A 16,098-nucleotide genomic window follows, 5' to 3' on the forward strand; every position below is an offset into this window, starting at 1 on the left:
AGTCTTAGACCTCAATTTTCTCCAGAAAATTGCAACGTACAAGCTGTGCACCAAGTCTGGCAGGGTGAGGGCACCTTCCATCTGAGGGGTCTACCAAGCAAAGCCCTATAGTCAGGCCTGAAAGATCACACAAGGATTCTGGTAGGGAGCTGGACTCTTCAATGGCTATCTAAAAACCTAAACTTCTACGTAGGAAAAACAAAGATCCCCTTCATCTGACCCCATACCTCCTTCTCTATTCTCATCTCTTGCTTCACATTTTATACTCTAGCAAAACTACCCTCTCCAAAGTATTCCTATCCTCTCTACCATTGCTGGACAGTCTCCTCTTTCTCCACCTCTACCTTCTTCACCAATCACTTATCCTTAAAGACTTATTCCAACAACAACAACAACAAAAAAAGACTTATTCCAACAGTCACTTCCTCAGGAAGTCCTCCTAATAAATATCTACCTTCATTCTAATCATGAGTTACTAGTCCCTTCTCTATGGCTCCGTTAACCCTTTGCATACAGAGTAGAAGTATGTATGCCCACTGCCACATATACTTTCTGTTTCTGTATCTGTCTCTGCTACAAAATACTAAATTCCCAGAAGTCATGTCCTATTCTGTTTTATATCCCCGACACCTAACAAGTGTCTGGCACACAGCATGAACATGGAAACAACCTACTGGTGGGATCTGTACTCTATAAATTAGTATTAATATAGCACTAGGAATAGGACACTACCACAGCAGGACTGAATGAGACAGGGCCCACAGGCTCACCGGTTCAAATGACAGGGCCTTCAGCACTGACAGCCTCTCCATATCTAAGGCAAGACTATTTCAAAACCACTTTGTCATCAAGTTTTCCAATATAGACCCACTCCAGTTTCCATCCTGGAAACTTAAAAATAGATAAATTCACTCTCCCACTCAGTAGTCAGGTATATGCTTGAACTATCGGAACTCTTTCTGCACTTACTGAGCCAGCACAGAGCCACAAACTCCAGAGAAAGAATGCAGGCTGGGGTAAGAATGAAGCAAGTACTTTAAAAATCCTAGTGAGAATAACAAAGATGAATTTATCTGCTTTAGTCAGAATGATTATGTCCCCTCAAAATTCACATTGAAATCCTCACAATGTAATGAGATTAAGAGGTGATTAGATCTTGAGGACAGAGTCCTTATGAAAGATACCCCAGAGAATACTTGTATGCCTGTGAGGACACAAGGAGAAGATGGCTATCTATGAACCGGGGGACCTAATCCAACACCAAATCCCCTAAGCACCTTGATCTTTTACTTCCCAGCCACAGGAACTGTGAAAAATAAATGTCTGTTGTTTACAGGCAACCCAGTCTGTGGTATTTTGTTATAGCAGCCCAAACAAACTAAGACATCTGGTAAAATCTTTCCTCCACTAGTAGAATCAAAAGCAATTACACGACAATGTGGTCTTACTAAATCATTTACTACTTTTATACAAAGTATCAGCATATTTTTTTATCCTTTGCCATTAAACAAATTTTGGATCCTCAATGTGGCAAGACAGAGTAGTAATTTCTGTAAAATTGATGCCTACAAATACAATATTAAACCCTAAAACATATTAATGGCTTGTGATTGTCAAAAATGAAATCAATAGATAAGTAACAATAATCAAGTGAATGGGCACTCCCTTGTACTTACAAGAGAACGTGAGCAACGATGGCATTCACATCAAACAAGGTGTCAGTAGGGAATTCTCTGAGCAGTATGTTGCCCCTATAAAAAGTTTAAAAACACATTACAGAAATATTTCCTTAGAATTCAAGCTATTTGTCCATTTAATACATTAGGTTATAAATTCTTTGAGGTTAAAGCCTGTGTCTTGTCCATGTATCTATTAGAGTGCTGGCAAACAATAAACTCTCAGATGTTTGTTGAATATATACTCAGTTCATATATTGACTTTGAAAAGCTTAGGTTCTGGAGCTGGCAAAATGACAAGATATGAGTCCAAGTAAGGCTTTTCCTACCAACTTCCCACTATGCACTCACAGATTCCCCAAATCGGGCTGGAAAGGAGGCAAACAGGAGAGAGAGGAAGAAGTGTCCTTGGCAGTAGGTCCCTGATACAAGATCCCTCCCCACAATGTCAGGCCAAATCCCAAGGTTTTGAGAAAAGGATCTGAGAAACTTCTGAAAAATTAGCAAACTTAAGTGCAAAGGAATCGGTAACCCAGGCATCGGCAGATCCTTCAAAAATAAAGTATTGTCCATTTATGTCACACTCAAATATGAACCAAACATGTCCACTAAGAACACTAAATTTGCTAAGCTCCAGGCATTTGTAATAGGAGTTTTCTGTAAGAGTCTCACATGATATTCAAAAGAACCCTGTGAGGCAGGTGTTATCCTCCTCATTTCATAAACAAGGAAGGTGAAGAGCAGAGAGGTTAGGTAACAAATCTATTGCTTGATCTTTTTGCTAAGCTTCATATGATTCCCACTATAGGTAACTTTATTCAGGCTTAGTGATATTTTATGTACTTGAATATTTCGGAAATATAGCTTTATATTTGCCCATCACTCTTTAAAAAAAAAAAGAAGAAGAAGAAGAAAAAGAAAGAAAAAAATAGTTTACCTGAACAAATATGCTTTCATCGAGTCCTTTCCTTTTCCACAATATTTTGATGTTTCTTCTTTGATACAATTAACCTTTAAAAGATTACATTTAAGGTTTAGGGTATATATCAAACTGTTAAGTTTTTTGGCAGAGGGAACAAGAAGGAGAATTAAACATTACAGCTATTCTCCAGGTCAAAATTTGTTTATTTTACTTCTTTTCTGATTTATATGCTCACTCATTCAAATGTATGAGGTAACCCAGAGAAAAGAACTGTTTCTGCACCTAAGAGTGTATTTAATTATATCTAAGAATGTATACTTAATTCAATCATACAGAACAACTAGAAGTAACTAAGTAGAAAAGAAAAGGCACACTCAAGACAGGAAACTGTAAGCAGAAGTCAGGAAATACAGAAATGTGTGATGAAGTTGGGACCATGAAACATTTTAGCAGCTAGAACACAGACATGGCAGACAGTGCTGGTTTCCTACCCACATTCCATCTTCTTTTGTTCACTAACAGAGCTTTATTAAAAGCAAGTGCCCATTAAAGTCTTGTCCAGCACCACCCCCCGGAACAGATGGGAATGACCAAATGGTATTAGGAATAGTCAAGGAGTTGGAATTCCTAGAAGGCTGTTAAAAGGGACCTGACTGTGCTCCAGCTCTTCCCACTTCTTGACCCAAATCAGACAAGCTGATCAGATGCAGGTAGCAATCATGGACCACAAGGCACCTTTAAAAAAGAAACTATTGTACTTGCGGAGGACGGTGCAACAGAAAAACTGAACCTGAGTCCCATATGATGTTAGAGCAGCCACCTCAGCAATGGATAGCTTATAATCTAAACTTTCTCTCTGAATAAAATATAAGGCGAATCCTGGTAGCAACACGAAGCTAAAATAGAAGGCAAAAGAACACAGAGATAAGGAGGTAAGTTAAGAGAATATCACATTAGTATGGATCAGGGAAGATTGAGACCTGAAGTAAAGCTCAAAAAGCCAGGAGACATACAAGAGACTTTTCAGAACTACAGTAAGCAACACTAGGGAGAAGACTGAAGGTATTCAAAGTCTGGGAACACAGAGGGGAGAGGAAAGAAAAAAAGAGAATGAAGGCATTAAGGCAAATGGGTAGCGACCAATGTTGCTAACTGAAACTAAGGCTTAAGAGAAAAAAAAAAAGTTCTTTAGTTTTGGATTTGGCAAACTTTTTGTTTGCTTACTTTAAGATGTTTGTTTATTTTAAGGTTTTCGGTGTTCAACTTAATTTTAATAGAATTTGAGGAAGCAGAATGACAACTGGGGAAGTGACATTTATTTTAAGAGCTATAAAAGAAGAAATGACACTCAGTAAAGATATCAGGCAAAGAGAACAGAATTAAGAGTCAGAGTACAGTCACAATTAAAAAGTGAATTTTAGTGTATATAACTTTAAATTATTTTTAAATGTCAGAACACAAGGTTGACATTATGACAATGTACCCACCCATTCACCCATTCAACATATATTTGCTATGTCAGTCACTCTTCTACTCACTGGGAGTTCAGTCAAGTTCCAAATACAAATCTTTCTTTTAGGACTTACATTGTAAAAATAGAGACAATTTTTTTTTAAATGTAGTAAGTGCTATAAAAGACCAAAAGGGGATACCACGTGCTAGGACATTTTAGATAGATAATCAGGGAATACTTCCCTGAGGAGGTAACAACTGCACAAAGAACTGAAGTAATGGAGTGATGCATATGAATACATAAGTATGTGAAAGAGATGAGTTCTGAGCAGCAGGGCAACACCTGTAAAGGCCGTGTGGTAACAGTATCCCCAGCAGGTGTGTGTAACAGAAAGATGACCAGTACGTATCAGGATCATGAAACTCAAGAGTTTTGATTTTATCATAACTAAATGGAAAACCTTTCCTAGCAGGGTAGTAATGTATCCTGGCACATCTCTGACTATATACAGAAAAGAGTTTGAGCATAGGGAGTGTGAGAGAAGAAAGGCCAATTATTACAAGGTTACTGTAGTTTCCCAAAAGAGAAGTAATGAGAAGGAGAGGTAAAAGTGAAGGTAAAGAAAGTGGTCAGCAGAACCTAGTAGTGGATGGGTTGGTTATGAGAAAGAGGAAAGTCAAGGGTGATTGAAAGGTTTTTGGTTTTAAAATCTCTTTTGATATGGTAAAATAGTAAAATCTCTACCAGATTCATTTATCACTTGTATGATATAACTCTTTCCTTCATTTATCTTGAGTACTTCTGAAGCCTTTATTTTAGATGCATTTCTAAAAAACATACAGGTGGATTTGGTTATTGTCTCCAGCATGACATTCTTTGTCTAAACTGGAACATTTTTAGTCCATTTATATTTTAGTGTTTTCTTCATCCACTGCTACCTCCTATAATCTTAACATTTTTAAAATCCAACATATTGAAAAATAATCTGAAGCTATCTTTCTGTGCTTCTGCTTATTCTTACGAAAAAAAAAAAAAGATGACAAAATAGATTTCTGATTTTAGGGGAAAAAAAAACATGAAACCAAAGTATTTTTAGACACTCAAATCTTTTTTAAAAAAGAATTATTTAATTTTATTTATTTATTTATTTATTTTTAACTTGCTATAGGGCACATACACACACACCCCCAGAAAGAAAGAGAGAGAGAGAGACAAGGTGAGCCACCAGTTCTGAAATTCAAACCATAGTCAGACATATGGGAGTCCAGCGCCTCAACTACCACCCTACCTGCTGGCTCCTAGATATTCAATCTTAAGCCATACATGTACATTGCAAAATGTTTATCGATAATATTTTACTAACATAAATGTCTTTCTACCTTTGCAACTGAAATTCCATAGTCCTGGAGAGGTCTAACAGCCTGATTCAGTTCTTCCAGAAATATAGAGGTACTGGGAGAATCTAAAATAAGATATATTTTAAGAATGTTTATGAATTACTGCTTAAAACAGATTGATTTTAAAAATTAAAACAAAAATGAACAAACACAGAAGAAATATATTCATTTTTCCAACTGACCTGCAACAAGTAATTAAGTAACTAAATTCAACTAGTTACATATTTCATACCTTTATTTTCTTATTGTCTTATTATTATTTTTAAAGTTTTTATCTGCTATAGTTTAAGTGTGTTAAGTGACCTTAAATGCTTCCTAAAAAATAAGAGCCTGATAAATAAATGTTTAATTTAAAGCTAACGTGTGGCACTATACTTTCAAGATTAATATCATATACATAACATGCACATAACCCATATGCAAACTTTCAAAATGATTTTAATATGCTACCTTAAAGTTATAATAAGGGAGCCAATAGAAATGCGGGTTCACTTCACTTACTCATTTCAAAAATAGTGCTTTTACGACAAGAAATTTAAATAAAACCATCACAATTATTAGTTAAGCTCAATAGTTATATGTATTAATTCAGTGTAATTAATGATACAGTTAAAGCAGAGCAGTAAACTTGAGGCCAGCAGATGGCGTAGCAGTTACATCACTGGACTCCCACATGACCAACTGAGGTTTGAGTCCTGGATCTGGTGGCTTGAAAATCACACCAGTCACATGTGCATGAGTGCCCAAGATCCCAGGAGAAGAATAGAGGAGAAGGGATTGCAGTGTTGCAGTGTGGTCATCCCCCCTGGGGATTATTTCTCACTTTTCTTCTCCCTGTCTCTGTCTCTGTTTCTGTTTCTCTCTCCTCAGCAAGCCCTAAGGCAAAAACCTTAAAAAAAAAAAAAAAAAAAAGCAGAGGGTAAACTAAAAGATTTAATAATACTACATTTAAATTTTTAAAAAAACTTTAAAATATTTATATGCTAAAAATATGACAAAGTATACTTTAAGAAATTACTAGATTGGGTTAGCCCTTGGTAATGGTGGTTAAGGCTGATAGATCTCACACGGCCAACTGTATAGTTTGAGTCCCAGACCCAGCAGCCTGAAAAATACACAGGCATGAGTGTGTGCATGCCCATAGTCCCAAGAGGAGAATAGAGGAGAGGGACTGTGGTACAGGCATCCACCCTAGAGAGTGCTTTCTTTTCTCCTCTCCTCTCCTCTCCTCTCCTTTGTTCTCTCTTTCTCCCTCTCTCTGGCAAGCACATAACCCCTATAGCAATATTTTAAAAAGAAAAGTAAAATTACTAGATAGATAATATTAAATATTATATTAGTAGCTAATTTTTAGCCAACATTTTATGATGTACTAAGCATATGAATAAATTAATTAAATTCTCACAACAAACTCAAAATGCTATTTCCTCATAATAGGTAACAAAAGAAGCACATAGAGAAGCTAAGTGACTTGACCAACATCACATTACAGGCTAAATAGCAGTCTGGATTCAAACCTTAGGCAGGCACATTATACTAACAGCTTTCTAGCACATATGATTAATCCCTACAGTAAGGGCTCACTGTGTGTACTGATTAAATAGCAATACAAACAGCCTAAGAATTACATTAGAATTTTTAAATACTTACCAGCTTGACAAAAATAAGCTAACGAGGCTTTTCCTGGTTGCAATGTACTGAAGTATTTCTGAGGACTCACTTCTTGTAGAGAGTGTACAGGTGACTTGTAAAAAATGCACATTGTGACAAAAGAGATCCCAACTCTAAATGCGTTGAGGCTGGAAGACATCATCAGCTATGTGAGCAGGGGATTTTGTCCGTACTCTTCACTGTGTGTTCTGTTGCCTAGGACAATACCTGACAGAGATAGTCAAAAAAGTTTTGTTGAATTAATTTGTTAAATGAATGAACGAAGTAAAATCTGCAAAAAGTTAAGTCACTACTTACGTTTGATTTTGCTAGTATTTTACTATTTCCTTTTACTAAAAGTTTGAGGGTGAATGGTATATAACGACATTGATTTGATAGTATTATTGATTTTGATACCTTCAAAAGATATCAAAGATATCACTTAACTAAGTATTTTAAGTTTTAAAGATACTTACTGGATTACATTAAACTAATTATCATTTTGGTATGCAAAATTAATTCTCAAACATCCAATCCAATTTTTAAATTGGGTATTTTATCTTTCTCTACCATTGCTGACTTACAATAAATACTCAAATAATTATTTAGTATCATCAACATGGGAGACAGCCAAAATATATTATCTAGTATGCTCATTTTCATCTTATTTTAAGTCCCCTAGAAGATAGCTATTAAAATCTTATAAAAATATCCTGGTTAAATATACATATTTTTAACTGTTTCTTTTTTTTGGCAGGGGAGTTAGGTTTTTACCATAGGATACATACACACTAGAGAGAGATAAAAAGAGGGAAAGTGAGAAATCACCCACTGGGAGGATGGCCACACCTCAATATTTCCTCCTCCATCTTCCTCTTAGGATTTTGGGCACACATACACAAGCACCTGGAGTTATTTTCAAGCCTCCAGGTCTGGGATTGGAACCACTATCCGGCCATATGGGAATCCAGTGCCTTAGCCACTATGCCACCTGCTGACTCCTTTAACTGTTTTTTAATTGACACACAATAATTACACTTACTTATTGGTTTCAGTTGATGATTTGAAGCATGTATAAAATATGCAATTATCAAATCAAGGTATTTAGCATAACCATTATTCTAAATATTTATCATTTCTTTGTATAGGAAAGATTTTAAACCCTCTCTTCTAAGTATTCTGAAATATACAATAAATGAACTATAATCATCTTACTGGGCTATAAAACACTTAATCTTCCTATTTCTATTTCTGTACCCATTAACCAAACCCCATCCTTGGCCCACTCTGCTTACCCTTCCCAGCATCTGATAATCACTATTCTACTATCAACTTCTATGAGCTCAATGTTTTTTAGCTTCTGCATATGAGTGAGAACATCCAGTATTAAGTCTTTCTGTGCCTGGCTTATTTCACTCAACATAATGTTCTCCAGAATCATCCACGTGGTCACAAATGGCAAAACACATATTTTTCAGTGCTTAAGATTAGATTTCTTTATACCATTAGGAATCGGAATACCTTTTTCAATTTATATTTGATTCAATTCTATTTTCTGAACTCAGATTTGTTCTAGATATCCTCCTCTCATCTTTTTCCCTGATGTACTTACTTCATGCCGTCCTCTGTATTGGCTTTCAATTCTCTTTGTCTTCTATTTTGCTACTTTCAAATTACTCAAAAAAAAATTTTATTTAACAACTTCAGAAGTTTTTCTACTGATAATTTATATTACCCAAGTTTAAAATAAGATAGTATAAAAAAATTAGCATAGAAAAAATACCATATTTCCAGAAGGTAAGGATACATCCACAAAACAGGTGAGAATTTTGTTTCAATTTTGTTTTTAATTTCTATAAGACCCATACCTTTTAAGTGCAAGATCACTGTCTCAAAATAGGTGACAGAAAAATAACAGCAAAAATGATTTTGTGTATTTATAAAGGCATTTTAATGAAAAATGAAATAATATTAAAAATTAAAAATTATGGACAAATATATTAAATTGGGTATTTACTCTAGTAACTCACTATTAACAATAAGCACATAACAGCTTTCCCTAACAAGCAGGTATGCCTAAAAATGGAGCTAGTAACTCACTGCTTACTTCCTAATAATTCTGTTCATTAAAGAAAGTTATGTCAAACGGGAACCAATTTGCCATCAATTTTTAACAATGAGTCAAAAGCTCAAATGAGTAAAGTAAATTGAGGAGAACAATGAGAAGTACATAAAAACATAATGATATAATTAAGGGGTATCCCTGACATTCAAATTGATTATACATTATAGCCATTTTAACCTGGCTATTTTAAAACCACTTTATATTAACAGAGATGTTTTAAAATAGGCCACCACTATTTTCTTTATGCTCTAGAGGAAAATGCAGATATTACCAAGAGAATAACTGTGTAATACTCATTACTATATGAAACGGTCATAACCCAATTAAACTACAAAACATTAAGCACAACTGAAAGACTCAAGCATAGAATACTATTTTTTTCTGGCCTTGAGGTTATGATTAAATTATTTTTAAGTTTTTATTGATTTATTTCTTCCATGAGCAAGAGAGAGAACAATCTCAACACAGTCTTGACACTGTGAGCCACCCTCAGGCTTCAGCCAGCCCTGGATCATGGGCAAACATGCTTGCCATACTCGGCAAGGTCTCGTGACTTGAACTCAGAACCTTCTCATGTGGGATTATCTCGCAGAGGGTTGCAGTTTACTGCTGTACCATTTTTGGTCAATTCAAAATTTTTAACACTAAATAGGAAATTACTATTAACATAGCATTCTTTTCCCCCAGAATGTATTTTGTAGCACCAAAACATCTAACTGCACATTTAATGCTTGAATACGTTTTGCATCCATCTCATTGAAAAAATGAGATTACAAATGTGAAAGTACTGTGCATTTGGTCAATTGAGAGACACTGGTGATTATTCTTATGTAGTATTAGTGAGAAGAAATCAGTGGTACTCTCAGCAGTTTGTTACATCTTTGATGTGGTTATTTTAAAAATTACGTGTAGAGACTACAACATGGGTCAACCAGAAATAGAATTTATTTCTTCCTAATAAATACTGAATAATTATTTTTGTTTTTGTTTGCTATAGGTACGTGTGTTCACGAGAGAAAGAGAGAGAGAAAGTAGAAATCACCCCCATGGGGGACCATCACACCATAATCCCTTCTCCTTCACTTTCCTCTCAGGATCTCGGGCATGCATGTACATGCACCCCACGTGTTTTTCAGGCTCAAAATGTGTAGTTGGTGGGATCCAGCCACCTTAACCTCCGTTCCACCTGTTGATCCAAAAATTAAATAATGATTTAATCAAACCATAACAGCCACAGTTCAGAGGATGAAGAAATAAAGTAAGGGAGCAGGCAGTAGGGGTGGAAAAAGGAACGCAAGAGAACTAAATCTTCGTTTTTCTGATGACCAAAACGCAAGTTTATTGGAAATATGAAGACCAATGCTAAAACAGTGAGCAGTTGAAAGTAATGGATTTAAAGAAGAAAGGGAGGGTTACCAAGGGGACTTCTGAAGCATTAAAGAACCATCTGACTCTTTAAATAGTATACCTTTATACTTTGGTTTTAAAAGCAAAGTTATTACTTACATATAATCAAATCTCCCATAGCTTCTACTCATACTACTCCAACTACCTTGTGGGGCCATAGAAGAGTAGACATTTCACATGTATGGAACATCAAGTGCATTTGCCAAGAGACATGCTCTCCTATAAAGAACTTTAAAGGGAAGTGAATGTCGGTGGAGAAAGAGTTTGAGGAAGAACAGCGTGTAAACAAGCTATTGGAAGTATCTGATGACATTTTTCCCTCCAGTATTTAGAAAAGGGAGTCAAAAACAATATTTAATGATTCAAAAATCTAAATATCAGAACAAACTGTGAGTAGTTGGGGAGAAACGTGACATTATTACCTTGGAGTTGTAGCTGACTGGCATAGTTCCAGTTCTCCTTGCAGGTACAGACAGGATTACACTCAGCTCCTATACCACCCACATCTGGTGAAATCAGTGATGGCCACTACGTGATTCACTGTGGCCAATAAATTGTGAGCAACAGTGACATATGTCTTTTGAGACAGTTTTAATAGCTAGTGTGTGATATAACCCCGGCTTTTTATCTTCTGTTACAGTCAACAGAAATACTCAAATGGTGGCTATTCTGTCCCCATGAGCACAACAAAAAGAACTTCCAGGTCACAGAATAAGCATGTGACATAAGGAAGAAATAAAGCTTATTGTTTTCAGCCATAAGCTAGTTTACATTCACTGGTATACAAACTATTGGGTTGCCAGAAAAGTCATGACATAGTTTTTCTGTTGTTCTATGCAAAAAGGTGTCATGACTTTTTAAACAATGCAATAGAAATGAGATGATGCTGTAATAACAAAAACCCCAAAATACTGGCTTACAAACCAAGCAGCACAGAAACTGTTATGGGCCTGCTAAAGGCAACATTTACGAGAGAAGGAGCTCAATAAGTGATCCATGTTAAGAAGTGACAAAAAACATGATTAAACTGTTGCTATAATTATCTGGAGGTGACATGTACCTAAGGAATTTATAATGAATATGTACTTAGGTTCATGTAGCTAATTTCATGTAGTTCATGAACTTATCTCTAGCCAGAGAAGAGGTTAGAAGTAGAATATAAGTACTACGAGATGGTTGCTGTTGGTTGTGTTTAACAAGGTGTTAAAAGAAAGATAACTCAGGCCAGCAGATGGCGTGGCAGTTGCAATATTGGACTCGCACATGGTCGACTGTGGTTCGAGTCCAGGATCCAGTGCCTTCAAACTCATGCCAGGCACATGTACAGACATGCCCAAGATCCTGGGAGGAGAACGGAGAAGAAAGGATTGCAGTATGGCCATTATCCCTGAGGAGTGATTTCTAACTTTCTCTCTCAGTGTCTCTATCTCTGTCTCTGGTGAGCACATGCCCCCAAGGCAAAAACCTCTTAAAAAAAAAAATACTCAACAGAAGAACTGCCATCTAAAAAACTAGCTACTCAAAACAACCCATAAGGCCCCCGCTCTTCTAAGGTATGAGGCAAATTGACAACACTGCTCACACATGGAAAGGGGCCACATTCTCCAAAGGCAACTTCAGGTACACCAAGGATAATAAAAATGGAAGGACCTCTCACAGGGCAAAGCCACGGACCATGGAGAACTATGCTCTAGGGCATGTGAAGAACAGGAAGTATTTGTTACTGGTCAACACTAAAAAGATAAATACAGAAATTGGGTATAAATGTTTAGAATCTTTTATAGCAATTTCCACAGTAATGTTGTGTCCATTGAATGTAATAATTTTTAAATTGTAACTTAATGTATTTTATTTTGCTTTCCTCATAATTCATTTTCTTCATTTATATGAAATATTTAAATTACACTGGGCCTGGAAAGGGCCCTCAATTTTTCAGGGCAGTGCTCCTGTCAGCACTGATCAGACGTGGCACATAAAATGATATTTCTGTTTTATCCCTAAACAAAAATGCATTTACAGGTCATTTAAGTGATAGAAAGAGCAAGTATCATGCAACAAATACAAGAGTATAACAAGCACCTAAAGAAAGATCAGTGAGATTATAACAGGAAAGGCTAAAGCTTGCAAATAAAATGCAAAAAGCAGGGCCAACAAGTAGTGTAGTGGCTGAGGTGCTGGATTCCCACATGGCTAATCATGGTTCAAGTCCTGGACCTGGCAGCTTGAAAATCATGCCAGGCGCATGTGCGTGTATGCCCAAAATCCCAAGAGGAGAAAGGAGGAAAAGGGATCGCTAAGTGGCCACCCTCCTGGGGGGTCATTTTTCACTTTCCATCTCTCTGTCTCACTCTGTCTCTCTCCAGCGGAAAGAGCATACACGCTCTCACAAAAAAAGGAAAAAAAAAAAAGAAACAAAGAAAGAAAAAAAAGAGAAAAAAGGGCTAAAAGCAACAAAAGTGTGTTTTGTGTTCTATCAGAATAGTAAGAAGGTCCCCTTAGGGCATCAAGGAGGAAGCATTTCAGGAGAAAATCTTGAAGATTTATCTTATAACTTTAGGCAGGTATAACAGCTGGTAGCTCTCTTTAGTTAGAGTAATCCCATTTGGGACCTGTATACAATATTTGGCAAACAGTTCTACTTCTGCTATACCAATCTGCCCTCTCAGGACAACAATATTCAACCTTTGTGCATTTGGAGACATTTAAACTACACAACATCTGACAAGTTTTTTTTTTTGTTTTTTTGTTTTTTGTTTTTTGGTTTTTTTTAGGAGACCCTTGGTTAGTTTCTCCTTTACAGGCCTTTACAGGCCTATAATTACCTTAACGATTAACCATAAAATTAACAGCTTTCCCTCTCAGGAAAAAGAGGAAATTAACAGCTATAACTGTTAAGTAAATTATATCACGATCTGTGGGCACCATTCTCTAGGAAAAGACATACTTCTTATTTTGCAATAAATGAAGCATATAATGCTCACAAAGTTCAGAATGTAAGAACATTCTGTCAAAAATTAGCTGGCTTATTGTTTAATGCTGCTACTAGGGAACAGAACCTGCTCATTAAAACAGCCTCAAAGAAAATGTTGATTATATCTCAACAGGTTATCATTTAAGACCGAGAGGAGAGTCCCACCAGGTGGTAGAATTTGTAGCATACTGGAAGCTACACAGCCAGCCACAGTTCGAATACCAGTTGGCCTGAAACTATGCCAGCTCAACAGTGCTCAAGATCCTGAGGAGCCAGAGGACTAGGGAGAAGTGATCACTGGGTGATTGGACCCTGTCAAAGGTACCTCTCTCTTTCTGTCATTCACTTGCACACACCTTATTTATTTTGAGGGAAAAAAAAAAGAAGAAGAAGAGGCCAGCAGGTGTAGTGGTTGTGGTGCTGACTCCCACATGGTCAACTGCAATTTGAGGCCCTGGCCTGGTGGCTTGAAAATAATGCCAGGAGCATGTGTGTCAGGAACATGTGCACCCAAAATCCCATAGGAGGGACCAGCAGATAGCAAAATGGTTACATCACTGTACACCCACATAGTTGGCTGTAGTTCAAGTCCTGGATCCAGTGGCTTAAAATTCACATTGGGTGCATATGTATGCGTGCCCAAGATCCCAAGACAAGAATGGAGGAGAAGGGATTGCAGCATGGCCATCCCCCCTAGGGGGTGATTTCTTGTTTTCTGTCTCTGTCTCTCTCTGTCTCTCCAGCTAGCACACATCCTACAGCAAAAATTAAAAATAAACACACACACACACACACACACAAGAGAATGGAGAAGAGACTGCAACACAGTAGTCCCCCCAGGGATGAGTTCTCACTTTCTCTCTGTCTCTCTCTGTCTCTGGCAAGCCCAAGCAACCTATAGCAAAAATTTTTCTTTAGGGAACCAGCAGTTAGCGTAATGGCTATGTCGCTGGATTCCCACGTAGTCGACCGCGGTTCGTGTCCCGGACCCGGTGGCTTAAAACTCACGCCGGGCGCGTGTGCGTGCGTGCCCAAGATCCCGAGAGGAGAATGGAGGAGAAGGGATTGCGGCGTGGCCATCCCCTTGGGGGGTGATTTCTTGCTTTCTGTCTTTCTGTCTCTCTCTGTCTGTCTGGCGAGTCCACGCGCCCTATGGCAAAAACCTCTCAAAAAAAAAAAAAAAAGGCGGAGACTATAAAACATCAACGTCTACTGCAGGGCCCCTTCAAAGCAGACGGCAGGAAAATTCTCTATCTGCTCAACCTGCTGAGCTGATTATTTCATCTGAGGAAAGTCTACCTAACAGGGCCTGGCTTGTACATCTATCAGTGTGTCAACATATGGATAAAGAACCCAAACCACACCAGCATCAGGTGCCTAGGTGAGCTACTATTCTAAAATCTGGAGTATAAAGTAGACTTTAAAGTTCCTTAGGAACCACTTGGGAGGGGGCGGGATGGGGGGGGATAAATGTTATTCTGGACAAAGCATAATACAGCATTTGGGATCTCAGGAATAGTATCATCTACCATATACAGGACTACGGCTTCAAGACATGTGGAATTAGAAGAGCACAGATTATAATCTTTCATTAATTCTTCACTAGATAATCAACTGACAATTCTATAACTGGCTTTCCCCAAAACTTACACCCAGAGCATCCTAATACACTCTTCTTATGGACACTGCCTTACACAACCCCATTCCATTTCCTCGCCCCATAAAGGGCTCACCTGTTTCCTCACGACTCACACAACGAGAAACCCTGAGGAAGATAAAGCCCCTCAGAAGGGTCCAGGTGAGGCCCCACTGGTGCCCCACAGGCGGGGCACTAAATCAGAATCCAAAGCTCGTAAGTACAGCCCTAGCCAGAGGAAGGAGACTGGTCTGAATCCCCATTACTGCAGGCAGGAGCCACAACTGCACGTCTGAAGGATCCAGGCTGCCACCTACCTGCCCGAGACCTGAGAGAAAGAGCTGTGGGCCGGGACCCGGGCAATTCCCGTGGCCGCTCGGCTGACAGTTCTCTCCGCCGCGCGACGGAGGAGGCAAGAGGCGGAACAGCGCACGGCAAGTCCAGCGGCCGGCAGCCGCTTCACCTACCTGCGAGAGCACAGCGCCCCCCCCTCCCCTGCCTGCAGCCGGCACCCGCTCGGAGAAGTCGGCCTCCTGGGCAAAAAACAACCGGGGGGCTCCTCCTTCTCCTCGTGCTCCCTACGTGAGGGACTCTCCAGCCAATGGGAAGCGTAGGGGGCGGAGCGAGAGCCCTCCCAGGTGACAGACGACTACCGAGTCCTCCCGCCGGCGCGAGCTGGCCGGGCAGTTGCTGGGCCAATCAGCAGGGTGGGAGGGGAGTGAAAGGGAGGGAGAAAGCGGGGAAGGCGGGTGCCCAATCACGTCTCGAAACCCTGGAGCGACGGGTCCTGTAGCCAGTGGCCTTCCGAGTGCGGCGCTCGGGAGGCATGCCCGCCCGGGCCAATGGGCGCGAGCCCACGGT

The 16,098-nt window shown here is 38.6% G+C and overlaps 2 protein-coding genes across 4 annotated transcripts in view; one reads left to right on the forward strand and one right to left on the reverse strand.

Moving 5' to 3' along the window:
• TXNDC16 (thioredoxin domain containing 16) overlaps positions 1-15,786 on the reverse strand; it is a 101,686-nt gene extending 85,900 nt beyond the window's left edge. For all 3 annotated transcript variants that reach the window (XM_014592439.2, XM_027776633.1, XM_006160541.3), the window contains exons 1-5: positions 15,705-15,786; positions 7,099-7,326; positions 5,431-5,513; positions 2,614-2,687; positions 1,677-1,751 (exon numbers count right to left, since the gene is read on the reverse strand). In XM_014592439.2, coding sequence (XP_014447925.1) covers positions 1,677-1,751; positions 2,614-2,687; positions 5,431-5,513; positions 7,099-7,261 — 395 coding nt within the window. In that variant the 5' untranslated portion in view covers positions 7,262-7,326; positions 15,705-15,786. The remainder of the gene's footprint in view (positions 1-1,676; positions 1,752-2,613; positions 2,688-5,430; positions 5,514-7,098; positions 7,327-15,704) is intronic.
• The window catches only part of GPR137C (G protein-coupled receptor 137C), a 68,634-nt gene continuing 67,815 nt past the window's right edge, over positions 15,280-16,098 (forward strand). Inside the window, exons 1-2 of the mRNA XM_006160583.3 lie at positions 15,280-15,453; positions 15,625-15,847. Of these exons, the coding sequence (XP_006160645.1) occupies positions 15,280-15,453; positions 15,625-15,847 (397 nt within the window). The remainder of the gene's footprint in view (positions 15,454-15,624; positions 15,848-16,098) is intronic.

Source organism: Tupaia chinensis, unplaced genomic scaffold, assembly GCF_000334495.1.
Source record: "Tupaia chinensis unplaced genomic scaffold, TupChi_1.0 Scaffold000688_1, whole genome shotgun sequence".
Lineage (NCBI taxonomy): Eukaryota > Metazoa > Chordata > Mammalia > Scandentia > Tupaiidae > Tupaia > Tupaia belangeri.